Source organism: Pelophylax lessonae (assembly GCF_965119305.1).
Source record: "Pelophylax lessonae genome assembly, chromosome: 2".
In the NCBI taxonomy this organism is placed as follows: Eukaryota; Metazoa; Chordata; class Amphibia; order Anura; family Ranidae; genus Pelophylax; species Pelophylax lessonae.
The window spans coordinates 202,461,836-202,477,784 of record NC_138769.1 but is presented as its reverse complement, the minus strand read 5'-3'; the positions used below and the strand labels follow the sequence as shown (position 1 = coordinate 202,477,784).

The 15,949-nt window shown below is 40.2% G+C and overlaps 1 protein-coding gene across 1 annotated transcript in view; it reads right to left on the bottom strand.

The window, feature by feature from the left end:
- OTC (ornithine transcarbamylase) overlaps positions 1 to 15,949 on the bottom strand; it is an 83,848-nt gene that overhangs the window by 13,171 nt on the left and 54,728 nt on the right. Inside the window, exons 6-8 of the mRNA XM_082245441.1 lie at positions 14,196 to 14,318; positions 8,103 to 8,156; positions 1,446 to 1,595 (exon numbers count right to left, since the gene is read on the bottom strand). Of these exons, the coding sequence (XP_082101567.1) occupies positions 1,446 to 1,595; positions 8,103 to 8,156; positions 14,196 to 14,318 (327 nt within the window). The remainder of the gene's footprint in view (positions 1 to 1,445; positions 1,596 to 8,102; positions 8,157 to 14,195; positions 14,319 to 15,949) is intronic.

Genomic DNA, 15,949 nt, shown 5'->3' with positions numbered 1-15,949 from the left:
CTTTATGTAGAGCAACATTTCTTTTTTTTCAGATCCTCAGAGTTTTTTGCCATGAGGTGCCATGTTGAACTTCCAGTGACCAGTATGAGAGAGTGACAGCAATAACACCAAATTTAACACACCTGATCCCCATTCACACCTGAGACCTTGTAACCCTAACAAGTCGCATGACACCGGAAAGGGAAAAGGGAGGGAAAATGGCTAATTGGGCCCAATTTTAACATTGTCACTTAGCGGTGTACTCACTTTTATTGCCAGCGGTTTAGACATTAATGGCTGTGTGTTGACTTATTTTGAGGGGACAGCAAATTTACACTGTTATACAAGCTGTACACTCATTACTTTACATTGTAGCAAAGTGTTATTTCTTCAGTGTTGTCACATGAAAAGATATAATAAAATATTTACAAAAATGTGAGGGTGTACTAACTTTTGTGAGATACTGTACATGAATGATTACATAATGAAGCACCTGGCAACACACCTGTTGCATGTGTACTGGGTTTCTATGTATTGTAAAAGTAGCACAACACATTTTCAAAGTGTGGTGCGCTGTGTACAATGTGGTGTGCTGTGTAGCAAATAAAGGGTTAGGTTTATTTTTCATCCATTGCTGTGCGTTTGCAGCCTATTCATATTGGATGGTCTGCTCTAACACAATGCACATTAACTAGCAACGTTAACTATATGATGTCCCAGACCACTTACTCACTGCCACAAACTATTGTACAATGGCAAATACCATTATAGCTTTTTTTCTTATATATTTATGAAGCGCAAATACTACTCTGTAAATTGAACAACTTTACCAGTTTTACTCAATGGTCCCATTCTTAGAGATTTATCCCGAAGCCCTCTACAGAAATAATAATTGTACGGCCCTGATGGCTGCCATGGACACGGCGTCCCAGATAAACATTTGGCAATTACAAATACATGATCAGTCAGGGAGTGATTCAACCTTACAGTAGAGTAGTTGGGCTGGTAAGCTGGTCACAGAAGAGAAAAGTGGGCTGAACGACAGAAAAACACTTAATTTCCCCATCCACACTAACAGAATGGATGGACAATTTTCCTGCTGCCGGCTATTATATCCTGATGTCCATGACCTGTGGTTGTCAGAATATCCCAACAGTGAATGCAGTTAACTAGCCGTAGTAATAGTTCAGCTGACTTTTTTTTCTGCTCGGCTCCTTTGGTTTCTCAATCAATGTTTGCAGAGCCAGGTGGTGTCCGCAGGGCCAATTCTAAATGAATTCTAAATTAAGAATGAATTCTTAATTTAGAATTAGGATGTTGTTTATCCTGCAATTCTGTTTTCTCTGTTGTATATAGCAAGCACTTTATAGCTTTATCTTACTGCTATGATTAAAAGTTGTTAAGCGGTGTTCTATTGGCACTGTCGTTTACTTTTTTCCCAAATACCAATAGCATTCATCATGTACCTTCATTGTGATCTGATAACCTTTGAAATCTAACAGACGTTTCTTCTTTTCCTCCTCTTGGCCCATGCTCACCCACGTGTCTGTGACCAACACATTGGCTCCGTTGGCAGCTTCCAAGGGATCATTTGTCATGAGAAGCTTGGTGCCACACTAGAAGACAAAAAGTTCATCCAGCTTTCTTTATTTTGGTGCTCTTTAACATTATGTCACACACCCCTTTAGGACATTAAATGTGAAAGCCTTGGTGTTTGCCATCCTTCATACTTAAAGTACACTTTAAAGTGAGTATGTTTTGCCTAAATGTGTTGATGTATTTATCCAATACCCCTAAAGTAAACAGGTTCCTTTGTGTTTTGGAGTAAGTAACATCTAATAACCTACCTACCCCTAGTTGAAGATATTACTTTCCCTGTGCTCTCCCCATTGCCCTGTCTGCCAGCCAAAACCCTGTAAAATATCAAATATGAGAGAGCATAAGGCCCTCCCCCTATCTCTCATTATGCAGTGCATGTGCCTCATTATCTGTGGTCCTAACTCTAAATTCTGTGGGTCTCTAACAATGGAAGCACATGCATTTAAATGGAGAGGTGTAGGGCAGATATACCTGAAGGTAGCCCACCCCTTCTTAAAGGCACAGGGGTACACTTGTTCCCTGTTTGGGAGTTATAGTGCGAACCGAAGAGGGGGGTGTTGTCAGGACAATATGTGGACCGTACCTCCCTTTCCTGGATAGGGGGCCGGTGTGGATGTTTATTCTTGTGTGGGGTACCCCTTAAAAGTCTATACCAGGTTCTTATTTTGGACAAGGGACTGGCATTGATTTGGGAGGTATTCCATGATTTTATTTTTTGTATGTTTTTACGGTCCCCTTAAAAATTTATATCAGACCCTTAGCCTGCATTCACACGGGGTGCAACTTGTCATGCAAATTGAAATATCAAAGTCACATGACAATCGCACCCTATCTGCCGTGATGGAACCAGCATTTAAATGGACATGCATTTAAATGGACAGGTGTAGGGCAGATATACCTGAAGGGAGTCCACCTCTTTTTAAAGGCATAGGGGCACACTAAACACCCAGCCTATAGCACCATGGTTGCAAAGGTGTAGCAGTGCGTTGCCTGGCCAATATAATCCAAAGCACAAACAAGTGGTTACTGCCCACACCTGTAACTGGCCTCTGCCGCAAGGAGCATTGGAAAGGCAACACATATGACAAGACACAAAAAAATTCCAAGCTCTCCTTACTGACCAGTCTGCGACCAAACAAATTGACCTGTCCAAGAGTATGCGTTAAAAATAAGGGTTTAGTTGCATACATCTGCAAATACATGCTTAGGCCACATAAATGGCTTACGCATGTATTTGAAAATCTGTGCAACTAAACCCCTGTTTTTAACACATACTGTTGGACAGGTCAATTTGGTTGGTCACAGACTGGTCGGTAGGGAGAGCTTGGAATTTTTTTGTGTCTTGTGTCGTGTGAATGCAGGCTAAGGGTCTGATATAAATTTTTAAGGGGGCCGTAAAAACATACAAAAAATAAAATCATGGAATACCTCCCAAATCAATGCCAGTCCCTTGTCCAAAATAGGAACCTGGTATAGATTTTTAAGTAGGACCCCACACAAAAATAAAATCCACACCAGCCCCCTATCCAGGAAAGGGAGGTACGGTCCACATATTGTCCTGACAACACCCCCCTCTTCGGTTCGCACTATAACTCCCAAACAGGGAACAAGTTTGGCCCCCAAACCGCAAATTCTATTGAAGTCTATGGGACCCGAACATGAAAAATAAAAAGTCGCCATTTTAAAGGCTTATATGCAAGTTATTGGCCATAAAAAGTGTATGAGGCCTGGGTACTACCCTGACCATATATGTCCAGGGTGCTTGGAATGTAGTAATACTGTCACTAAATAAATGACTGTTTGCAGACACTGGAGGGTGGGTAGGTGGGCAGAATTGGCCAAACCGGACCACTTAGTTCACCCCCTCTGCTAACTGTGAATAATTCAGTTTGTATAGAACAGATGGTCGACCCCAAACCTGAAGGTCATCCTTGACGGATATTGACCAAGTATAGTTAATTTTGCAAGTTGTATTATTTTCTAAAACATTTAACTCCTCTTCCAGATTTAATGACGAAGAAGGTATCCAGGACACTTCTGAATTCACCTAGTGGTACCTGTACAAATACACTGAAGATAAGAACGGAAGAATAGAAGAGGGATCAGAATCCTGGAGGGTGGGCTGCCTGTCATTTATTAACATCTAAAGGGTAACTCCACTTTCGTGGGGAAAAATAATAGCAAATAAAGAAAAAATAATATTGTGTATACAATTGTGACACAAGTCATATTGTAATTGAATGTAATTAAAAATGACCTTTCCTTTTCAAACTGCAACCGCTGTAATTTTTTGAAAATGCAATATGGCTACCTGGAGCTGTTGTGTACACAGAATGTGTACTGACCACACCCCAGAAACATAATTTCCTGCTTGTGTGATTGGCTCACCAATTTTCCCAGAAGTCTGCCTAGTGCCTAAGATACAAGTCAGATTTCTGGCATCTTCTGTAATAAAAATGCCATTTTTGGTGAGATATTCTGAATCTTGTCTAAAGGGATGCAGACCCAGCATCTCATCCTCATTAGTGCCCTGCGGCTGATTAATAATTATGAAACCATTACCTACACTTTCCCACATGAATACAGACAACACACAGGGATTTCTTCAGAATAACAAAAGGTAGGAAACTGCAATAAAGTTTGTTAAAATCCTTTTAATGTACATAGATCACCCAGCAGGGAAAGTATTTCTTTTTCTCAACAAAAGTGGAGTTACCTTTTAAGAGCAGCAGAACGTAATATGGTATTCTTCTGGGCTAAAAAATTGCTGTATTCATTTTTTTTTTTTACTGCACTGACTGTGTGGAATTGACACTTGTACAAAATTGGTCAAAGACAGGCATATTTATGTATTCATCAGGCAATATATATGTGCATTGGAGTCAGGCAATGTTACTTAATAGAAGGAAAATATATATAAAAAGGCCCATTATATAGGATTACAAACAAGGAGATCCCACCACAAGACGATAGCATTAGGACAGACAGTGAAAATAGTTATCTGAATCCTTGATAACTTGATATTCTAGGAAGACAAGGTGCCACTCGTTTTAAAGGGGAAGGTCTCTTTTTCAAGTCACTTGATAATCAAGCTAACAAATGCTGATGTTATATAGATTAATACAGTGGATTTACATGAATGAGGTGAACTGAATAATACATTTGTTGACTCCAATAATCCAATCAAACACCTTGTTTTTTAAGTAAATATATTAATTTCCATATGCTGCACTTCAACTAAAGTAAATCACCCCAAGTAAGGATATGCCCAACCATAGACTGTCACACGTGGATGGATACCTGCAGTTCAAAAACCTTTGGACACTGAAAACTGTGGGAACTAAAAGTTAAGCCCCGTACACACGAGAAGAAATTTGGCTGTGAAATTTCGTCCGACGACCGATCTGCCAATTTTCGGCTTGTTAGTATGGTGCTTCCGACAACCGACTCAGACTTTTCGGCCGAAAAAATCCTGGTGTGCAGGCTACAGTATATAATTTTTGTCGACCATCAAAACACGTCCGATTTTCATCTCATTAGTACAAATTTCGATGGGGAAAAATTGTATGAGCAAGACTAGGCATGCTCAGAGATGAAAGAACACAAAGAAAGCAATCCAACACATGACATCACTTCTGAAGTAGAATTCTGTCGTACGGGAAAATTCGTGTGCAGTCTAGAGCACATTCCAACCAACAGACACCACTCTGGACAAAAGACGGACGACCGCTCGGCAGAAATTTGTTGCGTGTGTACGAGGCTTTAGCTCCACTCCCTGCATAAGAGATTTAAATTGGCCAGTTGTGCTACCCAGCCAATATTGGATTCTCCATACATTTTTCAGGGACATGATCTACAATGGAGATTCTAGAGGGTTTTAGCAAGGCAGTGAATGTCTGAACCAACTGATTTCCATATAAAATCGAGAAATAAGTATATTGGTAGAATTACCTAATGAGACCAAAATAATTTCTTCACGACTGGAACTAACAAGCGCACGGTGCAGCATAAGTTAGTGCAATCAAAACTGTAAGACCACTAGCTTAAATAAATTGTAATATATACAGAGCATAAAAAATTAGACTAGAATTCCACCCAAACTTTAGAGTGGGGAAGGACTCAAACCATAGCTCCCAAATGTCCTTGATTTCAAGGGATGGTCCCGCATTTGGAACAAAGTCCTTCTGTCCCTCTCTCCTCCTCATTTGTCCCTCGTTTTGGTCTGATCAATATAGTCGTGTATAAAATTTACTTTTTATACATCAAAAAGTGTCCAGTTTCTAAATTGCTGCCTTTGTACATTTCAAAAGCCAGTATAGAGGAATAGCAGTGGTAAAAAAAAAGACCTTGTGGGTTTAACTAATCTTCTTTTTTTTTTTTTTTTGTATCATTCTTCTTTAAGGGGCTGTGACAGGGGTGTGTGTCCTATGCCTACATACTTTTGCTAATACAGTGACTGTCCCTCAAACCCATCTCAAAAAAGTTGGGAGGTATGCTTAAACCTAAATAAGATATTTTTTGTAGATTTTGCGCCTCTAACTCAGGAGAATATACTTCACATTCTGTCTTGAGATCACATTCAGTCATGGATTGTGGTGAAGGGGTTTCTTTATCATGGGGACACCCACAACATTATATATTATTGTCTTTACCATTTAGAATAGTGGGGAAACGTTACAATCACTGTCTCATTATTTTATTGTTGCCTGAGTCTCTAATGGAAATTTTCCCTTCACTTCTTGTCCTGTAGACAGGTAGTCACCTGATGTGATGGGAAATTAAGAAGACATACAGACAGTAATAAATAGATGTTTTAACCCTATCCAAAATTAGGAAGATGTTTTAGCACAGGGTTTATCCTACCATATTGCTAAAAAAAAAATGTATCAGCACATACAATGTATCCAGAAAGTCTTCACAGCACTTTCAGGTGTAATTTCATTATTTTCCTTAAAATTCTACAAAAAAAAAAAAACCCCATAATGGCAACGTGAAAGAAGTTTGTATGAAATCTTTGCAAATTTATTTTAAAAAAACCCGAAAAAAATCACATGTACATAAGTATTAAAAAAAAAAAACTAAAAAAAAAAATCACATGTACATAAGTATTCACAGACTTTGTTGAAGCACCTTTGGGACCAATTGAAGCCTCACGTCGCTTTGAGTATGATGTTACAAGCTTGACATACCTATTTTTGGGCAGTTTCTCCCATTATTCTTTGCAGGACCTCTCAAGCTCCATCAGATTGGACGGGGAGCGTCAGCACACAGCCATTTTCAGATCTCTCCAAATATGTTTAATCAGGTTACAGTTTGGGCTCTGGCTAGGCCACTCAAAGACATTCACAGAGTCCTGTAGCCAATCCTTTGTTATCTTGGCTGTGTGCTTAGTCTCGTTGTCCTGTTGGAAGATGAACCCTTGCCCCAGTCTGAGATTCAGAGTGCTCTGGAGCAGGTTTTCATCAAGGTACATTGCTGCATTCACCTTTACTTCGACCCTGACTAGTCTCCCAGCTACTGCCGCTGAAAAACATCCCCACAGCATGATGCTGCCACTACCATGCTTCACTGTAAGGATGGTATTGAGCAGGTTATGAGGGTTGCTTGGTTTTCTCCAGACTTGACGTTCGCCATTTAGCCCAAAGAGTTCAATCTTTGTTTCATCAGACCAGAGAATTTTGTTTCTCATAGTCTGAGAGTCCTTCAGGTGCCTTTTGGCCAACTCCAGGCGGGCTGTCATTTTTATGATGCCTTTTACTGAGGAGTGGCTTCTGTCTGGCCACTCTACCATTACAGGCCTGGTTTGTGGAGTGCTGCAGAGATGGTTGTTCTTCTGGAAGATTCTCCTCTCTCTCTACAGAGAAATGCTGGAGCCCTGTCAGAGTGACCATCGGGTTCTTTGTCACCTCCGTGACTAAGACCCTTCTCCCCCGATTGCTCAGTTTGCCTGGGCAACCCTGCTTTAGGAAGAGTCCTGGCGGTCCCAAACTTTTACCATTTATAATGGAGGCTACTGTGCTCATTGGGACCTTCAATGCTGAGAATTTTTTTCTGTGTCCTTCCCTGTGGCTCTATACAATCCTGTTGCGGAGTTCTACAGACAATTCCTTGGACTTCATGGCTTGGTTTGTGCTCTGACAAGCACCGTTAACAGTGGGACCTTATATAGACAGGTGTGTGCCTTTCCAAATCATGTCCAATCAACTGAATTTACCACAGGTGGATTCCAATCAAATAAAAACATCTCAAGGATGATCAATGGGAACATGATGCACATGAGCTCAGTTTTAGGTGTCATGGCAAAGGCAGTGAATACTTGTGATTTTTTTTTCATTGCAAACGAAATTCCTTTACGTTGTCATTATGGGATATTGTTTGTAGATTTTTTAGGAAAATAATGAATTTAATCCAATTTGGAATAAGGCTGTAACATAACAAAATGTGGAAAAAGTGAAGAGCTTAGATTTTTTTTATTGTTTCAGGGACAAGGATGACAATATACCATTTTATGTTTACTTATTTACCTCTTTAGAAAACTGTTTAGCTGCCTCTGTTACTGAAGAGGTTGGTTCATATCCCTAGAAAAGAAAAAACAGGGCTTATTAGTCTTTTTATATTCCAGAGGAATTTGTCAGAAATGGAGAAAGTGCAGCGTCCCTCAAATTACAGATATATTGTATGAATGGATAACTCTTTTTCTGCAGTATGTAATGAGTAAGCATGTCATTGAAAACGATGATAACTGTAAAAACAAATAATCTAAATTTATATTTTAAAGCCATTATACACTACAAACATATAGCGCAGCCCATACATTTCAATGCATGGAAATAAAGCAAAGAAGCTCATGTGCCTTTTTAAGCTTTGAACTTCGCAATTTCATTTGCTGCTGTATTTTGAATGCAGACTGAGAATTGCATGTTTTCAGAAGTGTGTTTTGCCACCTTAGAGCATAACTTTACAACTTGATTGCTGATTTTGGTGTGCCATTACCACACAGCAAGTGCACATGTTTTTGCTCCATTTGTGAACCCTTGCTCTCTTTTTAAATTGATTTCCTACAACTCCCGGGTTCATGACATGCCAAAGGAAAATTAACTCCTCAGCTTCCCACCCGCAGCAGTTCAGAGAGGCCACACTGTATGTGGCAGAGGTAGCTAGGAAAGTAATCTGCAACCAGGTGAGTATCTTGCCACTGTGAGAAATTGTGTGTGAACAGCTGGCTTGGAGCCTAATAGCATGAACCCTCTCTAGAAGATCCAGCTACTGTGGGAAACCCCTCCCCAAGTGATACCAAAGTACTCCTATTCCAGTGGGGTGGTTCCTTGTCCTTGATCCCTCCAGCTGTTTCCAGTAGTACCAGATCTACCTAGACTTTGCTGAGAAGAATGCTGTTTGTGAGGGTAAGCTGATGTACTGCAGAATTGCAAGGGGGGTCACAGAGACCTGGAGGGATATACAGGTAACAAAACTAGGAGTGATTTGAGGGAGGGGGGGGGGATAAGAATATATGTGTTGGGTGCACTTGTGCTGTGGGGGGGGGGGGATTTGTGCTAGAATAGGGGAGGGTTTAAGCTGGGGGGGGGATTTGTGTGGAATGATTTGTGGTAAAAGTGTGGAGAGGAATTGTGCTAGTAGGGGAGATTTGGGGGAAGGAGTTTTTGTGCTGGAGAGTATTGGGGGGGGGGGGGATTGTGCTGGGAGAGGGGATTTGGGAGAGAGGACTGGTGTTGGGATGGGTGATGTTATAGTGGGAAGGGGATTGGGGGTTGAGGATTAGTGCCAGAAGTAGAGAAACAATTTCTGCTGGGGGGGGGGGGATATTTGAAGGGGAGAATGGGGAGGGGAGGGGGGTTGTGCAAGGATTGGGAGGGGTTGTTCTGGGAGGAGTATTTGAGGGATGGAAGAGGATTTAAGCTTGAGAGGTTTTATGGTTCATGGTTCGAGTGGTTCATGCAGGTTCATGGCAGGTCATCATTTGTATGGATGCACAGCTTTACATACTTCACAGCAAACATTTTTTGCTTCAATGGGAAGTTTAAGGAGATAGCTAAGAAGGAAGATATTCTTTAGTGTTGCTCATAGGAAATGTCAAAGAACACTGCATTTCTGACAAGGTCAAGGTGTAGGCACATACCTGTATGAAGTTACGTGTTATGTTTCTTTATTTGTTAACTGGTGCACGCAGGGGGTTATTGTCTTTGTCATTATGACATGTCTTCTTCTGTATGTGTCACTTCCCTTTTTGAAGGCTATAGTGTATATACAGAGAAAGCTGCTCTCGTAGAAGCAATAAAATGAGGACCTGTGTACTATGTAAGCTGATTTACCGGCAATGTCAACCTTTAACGGGACTGGATCATGGGCACCTCAATGGGTGGATTTTCTGTATATGGGCATTCCTCTTTGTAAAGTATGGGCAACACCACTAGAGGGGTCAGCACAGTCAAATCATTGCACATCCATATATTAAGCAATGCACAGCCATTTGAATACAAGCAACAGTTCCGTGATGCTATGTCATATTTGCTTGCTCAATTGTAATATATAAATTTGTTTAGTAAAACAAGTTCTTGTTCAAAAAATAAGTTGTCTGATCTCCATTACTGATGGCGGGAAACAAGTATGTTACTGCTACAGTGTATTCTTGGTGTATCTGAAGAACTGAGGAGTTGGAAGGTAAAGCCATGGTTAACCCTCTGGATTATGAGTAAACAGTGAACGTTACAATTAACCTTTATGGTTAAGCAGAAGTGAGCAGAGAGAAGAAGAAGCAGTCAGCTGGCAGAAGAAGCAGTGATGGTGGCTGGTGATGGAAGTTCTGGTAATGAGGGGTAGAATAATACTTCATATACCTCACCTAGTGGCAAGGTCTCTATTGGCCCTTTTCCACTGCATGGAACCGAACGGTTCGGCTCGCTTTTGTGCTTTTCCACTGCTTGTACCGCATGGATACGGTGTAGGAACGGTTCAGTACGGTACAGTACGGCGGCGCTTTTCCACTGCATGGAAACGAACGGTACAGCTCTCAAAAACAGTACCACCTCAAATGTGGTTCCAAGAGGTACCATACCCGGTACCATATCCCACAATCCTTTGCATGCAGTCACTACTAGCCACTGATTGGTCAGAGAATCCCACCCACCCCGATGTTATCCCACCCACTTAGCTTTAGTACTACTTTAGTGGAAAAGCAAACCATACCGTACCGTACCGAACCGTTCCAACATCGTACCATGCGGTACCAGCAGTGGAAAAGCAAACCGGGCCAAGCTGGGCCAAGCAGGGCCGAGTAGAGCCGAGCCGGTACTTGCAGTGGAAAAGTGTCATATGTTAGACCAAGCCTATAAGTCATGGTGTGCAAGGCTTTCCAAAGTGCTTACGGGCAGAATACAGTTAAAGGTGCAGGTGATGAGTTAAGACAAGCTGGGGGATTTGTGATACTTTCTCAAAATGTCTTCGGAGTCATATGTCAGGACATGTAGGAATAAACTATGAATTAGACTGAAGATGAGATGCAATCCTTCCAAAATTAAATGTAAAGCCCTGAAGTGTAATTTGGCCCCTGGCAGGAGGGTGGCACCAACCCACACCAAAGTTGAATTACTAGTGAGTGGTTATGGCTTATAGTATTCCCAAGATGCCCCTAGGAGGCGATCTGTTAACAAAAGTTTATTTTCTATATTTGCTGAAAATGTTCTTAGCTTGAAATAAAAAAGAAAACAAATGCAGCCCCACCTAAGTGTTGTACGCTGTAATATATTAAATTTTTGTTCCTGGGTTTAGTTATCCTTTAGGACATTTAACAAGTAAAAAGAGTCTTTCATCAAGAAAACAGGACATGCAATGCATCACTGATTAGATACAGCAAGCTATTTCTGCCAAGTCTCTCCGTGTCCATATGTAATACTAAATTAATTATTGGAATTTAAAAAAAAAAATTGCCAGTGTTTAGGATGGGAGTTTCTCAGTTTTAGATAATGTATGCTATAGACCGAGGCCTAGCACAGTTCCAGACAAGGTAACGTTTTAATTTTGGACAGAAAGGGTAAGGGACAATTTTAAAACTTGATATGATTTTTGTTGTTCTTTCCGTAGCCATAGGGGAGATTTTCCTTTGCTGCCTTTGCCTGGTTACCTGGAGAGGAAGTGAGGGGGAAATTTCAATAGGGACACCGATGGAAATAAAATCTGAAAGCGGTTATAAACCTTTCCCTTTTAATCCAAAACAATAAAAAAAAAAGTTTTGGCTGTAGTTGGCCTTTAACACAAATACTGTTGATATTCCAGTTACTTAGCATTGGAAGCATGACTATAAATTGTAATGTGATGTCCATATTGTTTCTGTGCTATTTACTGTGATCATGCTTGATTTATGACAGATTTACACAGAAAGTAAAGATAAAATCATAGTCTTGGAGCTATGGGGCATGAAAATTACACTTCCGTATTGTTAAAATGTCACTATGGCAAAGCAAAAGAAAACAAATTGACAGAAAACATGTTTTGTCACCCCAGTAATGGCTAGTTCAACTTCACAGTGTTGTATAAAATAATTCTGTGAAATAACATAAATAATGCATCAGCAACAATCAGGCATATATTATAAATACATACAATTATATATTAATAAACATAAAAAAAAGTGTCAGGATCTCTCGAGCCTTTCTCAATCTTTTTACCATGATGGGATCCTTGAAATAAATTTCTGGTCTGGGAAGCTTTGCTAAAATTTACTATATCTACAGTTCACGGTACATTGGTGTGATGGTTAGCCGTAAGAATGACCTATACATTTGTAGATAGCTGGAAAAAAAAATTTATGTCGGTAGTTGCTTATCTGAAAGTTAGAAACTGCTTATTGCTCAGGGAACCCCCAGTAACCTCTATAGCAGGGGTGTGAAACTCAATTTCATCACAAGCCACATCAGCAGTTTGGTTGCCCTCAAATGGACGGTTGTATCTGGGGTGCACTATATACAGAGTTCAGGAGTGCAGTAGGTAAAGAGTGCAGGGTTCAGGAGTATGCTAGTATGCCACCTACAGAGTGCAGAGTTCAGGGGTGCGCTGTGTACAGAGTGCAGGGTTTAGGGTTGGGCTATGGACAGTGTGCAAGCCCAACCCCAACCCCCCTTCCACAAAACTTCCTCACTTCTTTACTCTCTTCAACCTGGCCTGGTTCTAGTAGCTCTGCCTCACCTCACAGGGAGATTGTTCTCTATCTCAGATTCTGCAGATCTGTTCCTGCCGTGTCCCACTGTGAGTCCATGCAGGGATATGTTAGATCCGAAAGGCACTGATAGCAAAGCTGTCCCTTGTAAACACAGAAGTTTTCTGTGTTTACAAGTAACAGTGGAGAGCAGGACAAGAGGGTGAGAGCCAGAGGTGAGGGAATGGAGTTCCTCCATATTCCGGTTGCAAAACTGGCTGTGAGGGCCACATGACCAGCCCTGAGGGGGCCGGATTTGGCCATTGGGCATTGTTTTTGGCATATGTGCTCTAGAGGAACCATGGTTGAGAAAGGTTGGTGTTCCTAAAATGAGAAAAGTATAATTATTTACTACTCCTAACTAATAATTACAAGCACACAGACATTGCCAGCCAGCTGCCTCCTTTTAGGTTTCTCACCTGACTGGTAAAAGTGGGATTTGCTGTCAATGTTATTAATAGGAAAAGGATGATAAAGCCAGTAATTTTACCCAGAAGTTTTAGCAGAATATGGAATAGTGGTCTTCAAACTGTGGCCATGGCCCGAATATGGCTCTTTGCTTGCCTTTATCCAGTTCTTGGCACACTGTTTCTCCCACTGATACGAGGACCAATCTTTCCACTGACAACAACAGTGGGGCCCTATTCAGCCCACTGACACATACTATGGAGCATTATTCCTTCCACTGACACAAATGATGGGGCATTATTCTTTGCACTGACACTAATGATGAGGCATAACTCTTCCCCTTCATATAAACAACAGGGCATTCATTCTTTACATACAAGTTTGCATTCCCTTGGGACCCTAACAAACTTGTGTGCATAGATTTAGGGATGAAGGCACATGATTACAAATGGTGCTCCAGGCCACAATTTTCCTACATGGGCATTATTTCTTCCACTAATGCCAATAATGGGCCCCCATTCCTACTGACCACATGTGCTATTTTATTTTTTTTACTTTCACTGACCACCAAACCTGAGACATTGTTTATTCCCACTTCCGCTTGGTATTTTCTCCTCCCACTGGCCACAGACCAACTCGCTTAAAGTCTGAAGGATATGACACTAGCCCTTTATTTAGAAAGTTTAGAGACCCTAATATAAAATATTATACTCTGGTGTCATGCTCGATGTTACAGAAAACCATTGTCACTTACTAAATGTATTCTTCTTAATTTATATGCTAAGAGACACACAAGGAACGGGGGCAGCAATAAAAACCTAGCAAAGGTTCTTGCCTTTCCGTACTTGAGTTAAGTATTCATAGTACAGACATTTTGCTATATCTGTATACATCCTCTCTGCCCTAAATTAGATTCAAAATACTAGAACTGTTCATACATACAAGCTGAAAGCAGCTGACCCTTTTATAGGGCAAGGCAATGAAAGACATGTGTCATTACCTTTGGTGTTGCAATATGTAGGTGCATTCCAAATTTTGCAGCACTCATCATGATGGAGTTCAGGACATTGTTTCCATCACCAATCCAGGATATGGTCAGTCCTTTCAAATGGCCATAGTGTTCCTGGGTAGAAAATTAAAAATATGAACAGGAGGGGTAACAATAAAACTCCTATAATAGTACAATCATGCAGGGCAGATTTCTATCATTGGAGGCCATAGGCAAACAAGTTTTGGCATCCTAAGGAACTCTCATTTTCTAGTGTCACTTCATTTACAAAGAACATTTCCTGGTCCTGAGCTGGTGTACAATATTATGATAACATGCTAATAAGCCTTATGAGATTTCTATTCCCACTAATAAATAGGGAAAAGTCACCCAATTTTCTCTGTTGACTATGGGGTCATACTTTCTCTACCTAATATTAAATCCAGCCCTTATAGGATTTCCGGAAAAAGAGGTCTAAAAACACATTTTCTTTGGCTTTCAATACCAACGCTGTTTGAATCTCTTAACATAACCTAATGAAGACCATTTCCAGGCAACAAGTGAAATCAATTTTTTGAAATATTAACATGAGCTAAAAAGGTGGAGGTTGTCATGTTGACCTTCTTTTGAAAATACTAAAAATTATGTAAATTCAGTGGCTTTGGTACTTTGATTTATTGACCCAGAATAGATGAGTTTTAATAATGTCAATCTTCCTAAGCTGTTAGGTCCAGGCTATTACACACCACTGTATGTTTACATAGAGTGGTTTGAAAATAACCCTGCAATTTGTGTCTTTAAGTCCAATTGCAAGTGCTTACATGCAAGATATAATGCTGCTTATATTATGATGACCCACGTTATATATTTTTTAATATTCATGTACTTTATTGTGAGGGCTAGTAAATAATCTTTTTATAATATTATTATGAATTAATTATGCAGCACTCATTTGTAGGTGTGCATCTGTAATTATAAAAACATGCAAAATATTATTTATATACTGCATCGTTTGTGTATAATATTGTTATTTTATTGAACAGTATACTTGGTATATTCCTAACCTTTGAAATGCAAGGACTGATGTTCATCGTCTGAGAATTGAATTAGTATATTGAGCAAAAAAGCTATTTTTTATGTACATACACTTAGGGATGTATTATTTTTAAAAAAAATCATCAAGGGAAAGTGCATGTACTGTACATTTGGTCTGTGTGAATTGAGCAGAAAAAAACAAATGTTTTTAGGCGATTTCCTGTACTGATCAAATGTTTCAATTCACTTAACATGGAAAATACAGCATTTGACCACTAGATAGCACTAACTATCATAGCAAATGATCAGAAATCTACAGAACTTAGCAGTCAGCCTGTCCTTTATAACTTGTAGGGAAAGGGGGGTGGGGGGCAAATAGGCATTATCACTAGGAGAAAACAGTAACCCCAGGGAGGTATGGAGTTATGCATTCTGATGTTCATCCAACAGTCATTGATACCCTAAATCCTCCTATCCTTTTCAGCCAAAGAAAATGCCATCTTAGCCTCTGTTTGATGTGCAGTTGCCATGGTGCTGCACATGCTATCAATTATGGCACCATTTGATGGCTTGACAGTTAAGCTGAGCACACAAGCAACTGTGACAGCATTTAAGTCATGCCTTGAATGTAACAGTTTCTGAGAAACAAATACATTGATAGATTTGGTTCCACTTTCAATGTATTTTTGTAGGCTGCTATTATTGCATCAACATATCAAACCTAAAGAATG